The 9,392-nt window shown below is 45.9% G+C and overlaps 1 protein-coding gene across 1 annotated transcript; it reads right to left on the bottom strand.

Moving 5' to 3' along the window:
• Window positions 1-2,222: 2,222 nt before the first annotated feature.
• On the bottom strand, window positions 2,223-3,653 carry LOC120839907 (O-phosphoseryl-tRNA(Sec) selenium transferase-like). The gene has a single exon (XM_040210305.1). The coding sequence runs from the start codon at window positions 3,651-3,653 to the stop codon at window positions 2,223-2,225; it is 1,431 nt and encodes a 476-aa protein (XP_040066239.1).
• Window positions 3,654-9,392: the final 5,739 nt, after the last annotated feature.

Raw genomic sequence — 9,392 nt, 5'->3', positions numbered from 1 at the left:
CCATTTGTCGTTCGAGCAGGCATGTTTGGCATTTTTTTTAGAAAACTAAATATTATTACTTTACATTACAAGCAAGCTGTACCCATAGTTTGCGTCTAAAAAGTATTTGTATTCTCCTAATGTTATCGTTTTAGTTATTCACCCTCAAACGTGCCCCCTCCATCAGTGCGCACTAATGCAACTGTCCACCTCTTCATGCCTTACGTTTTTTCTTGTCCCCAAATATTTTTTTTCTGGTGAAAACTGTTTGGATTCGCTTATGCCAGACACTAGACAATTGCATATAAAGACATCAGTTGATTTAAAGATGTCGACCAGCCACCCTTTGGTCGATCTTATCTGAAATCACCCAGCACTATATTGCTAGCACTATATTGACCACTTGCATTTCAAAGTAAAAGTGGCATCATAATGTATGTAGATCCTCAAAGAATCAAATAGAGACACAAACTCTTTATATCAAGATTTGTTACTCTGAAATTGTCTGATTTGTATTGGAATGATATACGCCATGTGCAAGTCTCAACTCGGATATTGTTTTATCCATCCACCCATTCAATGAAAAATATTGCCTACGCACCTTAATTTTGGAGTAATATGCTTCGCGTGTGCTCTGACAGTATCTGCAGAGGCGCCTACGCACTGGGCGCTCAAAAACCGGCCATGTAGTCAACAGATGATATTGCGAATAAAACAAAGTAGGAATGTTTTGTTTTGTTTTACTGGCTAAATACTGAGCTCTGCAGCAGCAAGGCAATACATGCCTCGAGATACCGGGCATGAACGAAGCGCCGTCCGTGCAGGCGAAACGAGCCAGTACCAAACCCTGTGGATGATGGTTGCGATACACTTGTGCCATTAAATTATAAGATTAAAGTTGTAAAATATTTATTCCGCTCACGCCGCAGATAATTAATCTCTTTGTGAAGCAACGGAAGTCGCGCAGTACCAGCCCTGGGTACACACGGTAAAACTGTGGTTCAAGCGGATTTGGTGAGGGACGTCAATAGAGCAAAAGAGGTATTTTGGTGGGGAACGTTAAAAAACCTAGCGGCTATTTCGACGGGTTATGTCTGGACGCCGCCGCTATGAAAGCGATGTCGCACGGAGCTCATACACCTAGGACGTAAAAATAACACCGCTAGTTATTTTGACGACGGAAGTCAAATATGGTATACCTTACTCTTTCAATTAATTTGGGTAGTGTAATGCCCACAATCAAGGTTAGGAGCAACGCATATTGGTAGAATAAATTGTTTTATTGGTTGGAATACCTTCAAGGCCCGGTAAAAGGAACTTTAAATTTCCCTCCCCTCCCCCCCCCCCCCACCAAAAAAAAAATCCTAGCACGCATTATTCCCAGACCACATCCCCCTTACTGTGGCAGATTTACAAACATGTTTATCAAGTAAAAACCTAAAGTAATAAAAGAAAACATGCTGCAAAAACACGACGACAGAAACACAGGGACAAAACAATTTCATGCAAGTAATAGTACAAGAGTACATTTTAATGCTAACATGTCAATTAAAGGAAATAAACAAAAATATATTTGTTCCATTTCCATAGACCACATAAATTCGCACACACCCTTCAGTATAAAGATCTAACCGTAAAAACAAAATCACGAAATGGGTTTTTAGATACTTTTCTTTATATGGCGTAGGTCATTGTACTTTTGATGTAATTGCTCAGAGCTCCCTGACTGCGTCTGCATATATTCATTTTCCAGTATTGTGTGTGACGGGTTGAGTAGGCTGGATTATTTATTGTAAGTGAAGCCAGCAAGGCTAAATTTTGTACACTTTGTTTAGATTCCGAAACAAAATAGCTGAATTAGTCAAAAAATCCCTTCGTCCATAATGTTTATTATTGAAACTCTCACAAGGTTTGGTAATGCATTAAAAACTTAGAGATCATTAAATAAACATATCGAACTCTGCGCAGTTCAGAAACGTCTGTGGCACCCTATATGTCAGCCACTTAAAAAAGACGCATTTAAAATAGAAGAATAAACGATGGCAGATAATGGGTGCATTCCTTTCTAGGCAATTTTTAGAACCTGCAAATGCTCTACGGAAATAAAATATCTAAAGGGAATCGGTTTATTTGATTGGGAAAGCTAGATCACCTCCAGTTGATTAAGCCTAAATTGGTTTTGGACTGGTTAGACCAAATATACTATATGATGACGTTTACTAAAAAAAGTAAATCAAGTGCCCCTACTTCTCGTCACTATCGCCCAAAGTGCGCGCACACTTTTCTTTCTGAACTTTCTGTGCTTTTGCGAGCACTTTGTCCAGTCGCTGCACAAACACATCCACGTCGTTCTTTCTGACACCCAAAGTGGATGCAGCATTCAGGTAAGATGACGGGTAGGACTTGCAGTGCAAGCCCCAGCCTTCCAATTCCCAGTTGCCCACTTTCTTTGTGCCTTCGTTTGAGACCACCTTGGACCCAGACACAAATCTTGTGAACAACATGGCGCCTATACCGGTCACTTCTCCGACTTTGTCCTCAGTGACGCTCATGGCGACCGAAATACGGTTGTTGGGCGTGTGAAGGAAGCGCTCGCCGTGTTTCCCCGAGACTTCCCTGAGTTTTTCTGTCAGATACACGAAGACCTCCCGACGTTCCTTTCTGAGCTTGAGGTACCCCTTTGTGCCGAGGGACAGAAGCGTGATGAAGAGGTCCATGGTGGGGGTGGCTGAACCCCGGCCTGGGTACATCTGAGCCACGGTCTCGATCAGTTCCTTGTCAAAGCCGGCGATGACAGCCCCGCCGACCGGAACCATGAAATTCTTGTCGGTGCTCTGCACGAAGGCATCCAGTCGCCCTACCCTAGAGGCCTGCTGGATGAGGTGCATGCACTTGGTGCACTGAACCCCGTATGCGTTGTTCACTAAGTGGGGAACTTGGAACTCTTCGCAAAGCTGTGCCACGTCCTCTAGGCTGTCAGGACACCTTGGCGCGGGGCACGAGGTGATCGTCATGACGCAGGCGACGTTCTGCGCTCCGATACGCTCTAAGTGAGCCCGCATCGCCGCCACGTCCGTGTGCAACTCGTCGCCGAAGAGACGGCCTTGGACGACTATCGGCTCGAAGCCGGCCGTGAGGATGCACTTGAAGCAGGACTTTTGGTCCATTCGTGACCACATGACGTAACGGGCGGCAGGTCGCTTCTGACGGAACGCGAGCATGCAGAGTGTCAGGCTCATGCCAGTCGCCATTGGCACGACGAAGCAGGCTTTAGTGGCCGGAACTCCCATCGTCTGAAGGAGGTGGAGCACCATGGAGTTGGTGAGCTTGTTCATGAGGCTTGAGCCCGCCGCTTTGGGCTGCGTCTCGGAGATGTCGCCGGAGCGGCCAATGCCATGGCCCAGCCGGTAGTGGCGTCGGCTCACCAGATTGGACGCGATGCGTGCTTCCCTCTCGCCGACGCCCGCGTTGCCCAAGAAATTGTTGCTGTCCATGAGCGAAAGGTTTTGGAGCAGGATCTCGATGGTGGAGTCGTCCCAGCCTTCTTCGGGACAGCGTCCCTGCTCAAGCAATTGGGCAATCTTAGACTCATTGGAGACTATGGCCTGACTCGCTTGCGCAATGTACGATGCTTTCACGTACTTACGGGACAAGGACAAGTTGTCTGAGTTCATTGTGCTCAACCCCCGTCACGAGACCACTTATAGACCGTTTACTACACTAAAGATAGAATATCAAACAAAACAATGCGCGAAACAGAGTCGCAGGCGTGAAAAGGAAAACTGGGGCATCCAGGAAAACCTAGCAATGCTCATGTGCACGTGTACACTTACCGGCTTTCGTTCCCGCAGTTTCGTATCCAGCCTTTCCAAGTTATGTTTTGTGTTTTTAAGCTCTCGCACTCTTTAAAAAAAAATGTCAGAACTATATATGAACGCAATATTATAGTAAACTATATGCATTGTGCAAGCTATCCTGCGTAGTGGGTATTTAACATGCAATTAAGCTATAATGTTGTACAGAGGTAAAATATGTTGCAACTTTGCGTTTTGTATTTTATGAAATCGTCAAATCCGGTCCAGACACGTCGCTTGCAGGTGTTCATTGTTTGTTTCGCTATACAGCACACCTGAACTCAAACTGCCAGCTGCGATATTTGGGTCTCTACTGCCAATGATTCCAAATGCAACACGTGGACCCACCTACTTAGTGTATTTGACAGCACTCTTTCGAAACCTGTGGTAAAAAGATGTAAAGGTAGGACTTTCGCGGCCGTAACGTGCCTTTCGGGAGTTGTGAAAATAGCTTTATAATGTAATGTTCCTAGAAATGAAAACTCAGGAGCCGCATTATAAAAGAACGGCCACCATGCTTTTTTTGTTTTATTTCATACTCTTCCTTCTCTTCTCGACCTCCAGTCCTCGTCCTCTTCGGTTTCCTTACACCTCCTTGGGGATAATAAAGGAATTATTGCCAATTCTGGGAAACTCTAGCTGTCCATCACTATTCAGATATCCAATGGTCTTGAAAGTTCCTTGCTGTCTGGCAGCCTTGACAACGCAAAAAGGACCAATGAACTTGGAGTTTGTTCCTGGCAGGCCTTTACGAACTAAAACGAAGTTGTTCAGCTGAACGTTGGGTATATGGCTGCTGTGGCGAGCGTCGAATTATTTTTTAATACTTGAACTATCCGTCCGCAGTTTTCTATCGTTCTTACAGCTCTAGTTTTCTAATTAATTTCCAACTTGTGGTCCGCTGGCAATTTGGGAGTTCCTCCAAGGACCGCATAATGTGTACTGCATCCAAGAGCGCTGGTGTGTCAACAGTTGTGATGTGCCACTGCCGCCTCGAGGTAACATTTCCTTCGGCCTTCGGAGGTTGGGTACATCATCATATATTGTTTGAGGTATTGGATGACCCTTTCTGCTATGATTGGCTGCCGGATGGTATGGAGATGACCGTGGCAAGGGAATTCCTCGCTGTGGATGGAGCCCAGTCGCGGAGGCGTTTGCTTATGCAGGCAGGTCCGTTGTCAGAAATGACGGTCCTCACATGTTTTAATACATCCCGCTCCAAAAGACGGATTACGCTATTTGCATCTTCCTTTCCAGGAGAGGCGGCGACCATTCGTGTGCGCTGGTCGATGCAAATCAAGAATGCTTGAGTTTTCTGGACGCCTGTGTTCTTTTTTACTTCAGCGAAATCCAAATGAACAGTCTCGAAAAGTTTTCCGGAGTGTTTTGGAAGAATCATTTCGTCAGTCCGCGGACTGTACTTGGCTTTATGGAGTTGGCATTGGTGACAAGATGTATCGTTCTTCGGGAAGTCCTTTTTCATGTGGTTCTATCTGAACCTTTGTTCCAGCTTGTTGTAAGTGCGCCAGAAACCATCATGTCCGCCTGAATCTGGAGCATCATAATAGAGCTGCAATACTTTAGGAATGAGCTTTACAGGAACAGTGTATTTGCCGCCTTCGAATGTGAGGTATGTTCCTTCCGATACCATTTGAAGATTAGCCTCCTGGAAGGGGAAGTCTACAGCCAGCCGGGCCAATGAATTAGCGTCAGTCAGAATGTCACCAACTTAAAAGATAGATACTTCTGGACTCACTCTAACAAAGTGATCTCGCGCTCCCTCTTCAAAATAAAAAAACACGTACACACAGACATACAACATTGTTTACAGTCTCAAAAATGACTTGGTATTGTTCCCCAGCTGCAAAGGTGCTTGATCAGTAGTTACCACTTATTTTATTCGAATGGTTTTCTTGTTGTTTTTGCTTTTTCTTTTAAGAAAAAGAAAAAGTGCAACGTAGACTCTAACCAATTTCTTCAATGTGCCCGACGTTTCGAAGCCAGCTCGGCTCCTTGTTCACGGGTGACTGTATATGGGCCCAAGGGTAGCAACCTGTCGTCGTTTTCTTCTCTTCTCTCTTAGCTTTGTTTTCTTCTTCTGTTCCTGTGTGTGGCGCATTTTAGCCCGTGTATATAGCTGCTTGGAAGCGTTCCGGTGGATCGGTTCAGGTTGTTGCTTGTATTTTGTATGTGCCAAGATTCTATTAAGAGCCGCTTTCTCCAGTTTCTTTCTGTGTCGAGGATGGAGCTGCTGTCAAAGACAATGGCGTGGCCGGTCTTCTGAGCATGTTCCGCCAGCGCGCTGCCTTGGATGTCATCCTTCTTAACATCATACTTATGTCTACGCAGACGTTCGGGAAAGTTCTTCGTTTCCCCCACATAAGAGGCGTCGCATTCGGCACAAGGAATTTGGTAAATCAGGCCTTGAGCTTTTTTTTTTTGGTGGACGATCCTTTCGAAGAGGAAGAAAATGGCCCAGAGTTGAGACAGGTTTATGCGTAACTGCAATGCCGTACGGTCTCAAAACGCGGGCAAGGACCTCGCTCGTGCCATGGAGGTACGGGACACACATGCGGCTGGAGGTGTTTTGTTCTTGGATGTAGGAGGGTGACGAAGTTGTTTGTATATTTTGTTGACAAATCTCGTAGGGTAGTTGTTTTTCCGAAGGTCTCGCTTTATAATATCGACTTCCATCTTAAGTGACTTCTTTGTTGAGCAGACCGTGAGGGCGCGTCGAAAGAGCGTCGACACTACAGAGGATTTGTGAGCCGTAGGGTGGTCTGACGAGAAGTTTAGGTAGCCACCGCTGTGCGTTGCTTTCCTGTATACTTGGAAGGATAAATGGTTCCCTGATTTTTCCACTGCCACATCCAGAAATGGAAGGCACCCGTTAGGCTCTTGTTCAACCGTGAATCGAATGTCTGGATGGATGGAATTGAGATGTTTGTGAAGGCGATCGAATTCGCTGGACTTGGCAACACAGAAGCAATCATCCACGTAACGTAGAAACAGAGTCGGTGTGGGAGAAAATGTGCTTAAGGCTTTTTGCTCGATGGCTTCCATTGTGAGGTTGGCGACAGTGACGGACACCGCGGCACCCATGGCTGTGCCACTACTTTGCTTGTAGTAGCGACCAGCTAAAGAAAAGTAGGTATTTGTCAGGCACAGCTCTAGTAGCCGACATATCTCATTCACCGAGAGGTGTGTTCTTTCAGGTAGAGTCGTGTCGGCCTTGAGTGCCGTTCTGACAACAGACACCGCGAGTCGAATGGGAATACTCGTGAAGAGAGATACCACATCAAATGAAACAAGGCACTCGTCGTCGTTCAATTGCAGGTCCGAAGCGAGTTCGATGAAGTGGGCAGTGTTCTCGACATGTGTGTTGGTCTTCCCCATGAGCGGAAGAAACAGACGATGGAGATAGTTTGACAGCGCTCGTAATGGCGACGTTGTAAAGTCAACTATGGGACGAAGCGGAATGCCACACGTGTATTTTTGGTAAGCCGTAGAACGCAGGAGTCGATCCGTTTCGGCAGATAAGACTAAGGTAGAGAGCCCGAAACTCCGGATATTTGTTGAAGACGGCGTAAAGAGCTTTGTTTAAGATTCCTTGAATTTTTGATGTCGGGTCTTTCGGTAGCATCATGTACGCTTTGGTGTTCAGAAGTGCGTGCACCTTCTCCAGGGGGAAACGAAGAACTTTCCCGAACGTCTGCGTAGACATAAGTATGATGTTAACAAGAATGACATCCAAGGCAGCGCGCTGGCGGAACATGCTCAGAAGACCGGCCACGCCATTGGCTTTGACAGCAGCTCCATCCTCGACACAGAAAAAAACTGGAGAAAGCGGCTCTTAATAGAATCTTGGCACATACAAAATATAAGCAACAACCTGAACCGATCCACCGGAACGCTTCCAAGCAGCTATATACACGGGCTAAAATGCGCCACACACAGCAACAGAAGAAGAAAACAAAGCTAAGAGAGAAGAGAAGAAAACGACGACAGGTTCCTACCCTTGGGCCCATATACAGTCACCCGTGAACAAGGAGCCGAGCTGGCTTCGAAACGTTGGGCACATCGAAGAAATTGGTTAGAGTCTACGTTGCACTTTTTCTTATTACTTACCTAACCAGGCGGAGTTCCGCCGAAATGTTTACATTTTTTCTTTTAAGGGGAAGCGCGACAGCCCTTTGTTAGACTGAGTCCAGAAGGGTCTATTTCTTAAGTTGGTGTTCCGGATCGGTCGAGTTGAAAAAGTTTCTTTGCAGTTCTACTTCTTTTTCTTGAGTGTGTTGGTTTTTGTATTCATGTTCGGGGCCAGTGGTGTCCGCGGGTGTAGTATCCGATGTTTCCTAATATATAACATTTTATTTTATTTTATTTATTTATTTTTGAGTGAAAGTGACCGGTTTGGCCCAGGTTGGGAAGGTTTGCCGCCACTGTTATCTTTTTTGTTATTAAATGAGGGGATATCCCTTGGTCCTGTTCCGGTTGTTCCTTTGTGTGTCTTGGTGTATTGTGTCTTAGCAAAGGGCTAGTTGTGTGTTTGGTGACCTTGTGGCTGTAGGTATATAGACCAACTCATGTTTGCAAATAAACCGGAGCGCCCTAGCGGACACCACCGGCGCCGCGCATGCGCGGTGCTGTGTGGGCAAGAAGCTCGCAGTCGCTCATTGTCACGTTCGCCCGGCACAGCACACGAAATAATGAGGCGAGGCGACGATAACAAGAAGAAATATATAAATACATATATATATATATATATATATATATATATATATATATTTCACAGAACTTATAAGAAAGAAATAAAACAATTGGTAATAGTCAAGGTATAGCTCAAAAAGAAAAAAAAAAAGGAACACGAGGACGAGTGTCACGTTCGGTCCCTTCCAAAATCCCGAGTCTTCGTTGTCAAGTCACTTACGACCTTTTGATCGGACGGTGCCACGATGGGTCCTGTCCTGGACGATGTCTGGTCCGTAGCGCCGACCGAATCTCGGAGCGTAGCCGGTTACGGGTAAGGTCGGTTTCGGAGCGCAGCCGAAATCGTCCCCCTGGTCTTGCGGAGCTCTTCCAAACACGTCCGCCCTCGATGTCCGTCGGGTAGTCGTCTTCCTTTTCTTTTCCTTCACCTTCGCCTCTTCCTTTCCCCCTCCTTTCCTTGTCACATAAATTGCAGATATCCCCTTCTTTCTCTTCTCCGGTTCTCACACGTGACACTACCCCCTACTTTAAGAAGTACATTGTTGAACTTCCTCATCCTTGGACTAATAAAAAAAAAAACATCTTGAAGGTCCGAGCTTCTTAAAGTCTGTTGCTATTCACATCCTCCTCTTCGAGGTTTGCACCGCACTCACACAGGCTCTCGGCACTGACGTTCTGGAAGAACCACGCACTCATTTCCAAAGCACTCGCGTGTCAACACTTGTCTACACTCTTTAACCTATCTTAGAGTCACACTGTTTCGTCACTTCATGCTCGCGCACCAAACACCACAAACTTTCTATGGGGTCAATACCAAAGAAAAAAAAAAATATCGAGTCACTTGACCTC

The sequence above is a fragment of the Ixodes scapularis genome, unplaced genomic scaffold (assembly GCF_016920785.2).
Source record: "Ixodes scapularis isolate PalLabHiFi unplaced genomic scaffold, ASM1692078v2 PGA_scaffold2__306_contigs__length_199485367, whole genome shotgun sequence".
NCBI classification, from domain to species: Eukaryota; Metazoa; Arthropoda; class Arachnida; order Ixodida; family Ixodidae; genus Ixodes; species Ixodes scapularis.
Note: the sequence above shows the minus strand (reverse complement) of the source record. Positions and strands in the feature narration are given on the sequence as shown.

Coding starts and splice junctions, on each gene's coding strand:
- LOC120839907 (XM_040210305.1), bottom strand. CDS start 3,653: ATGAACTCAGACAACTTGTCCTTGTCCCGTAAGTACGTGAAAGCATCG.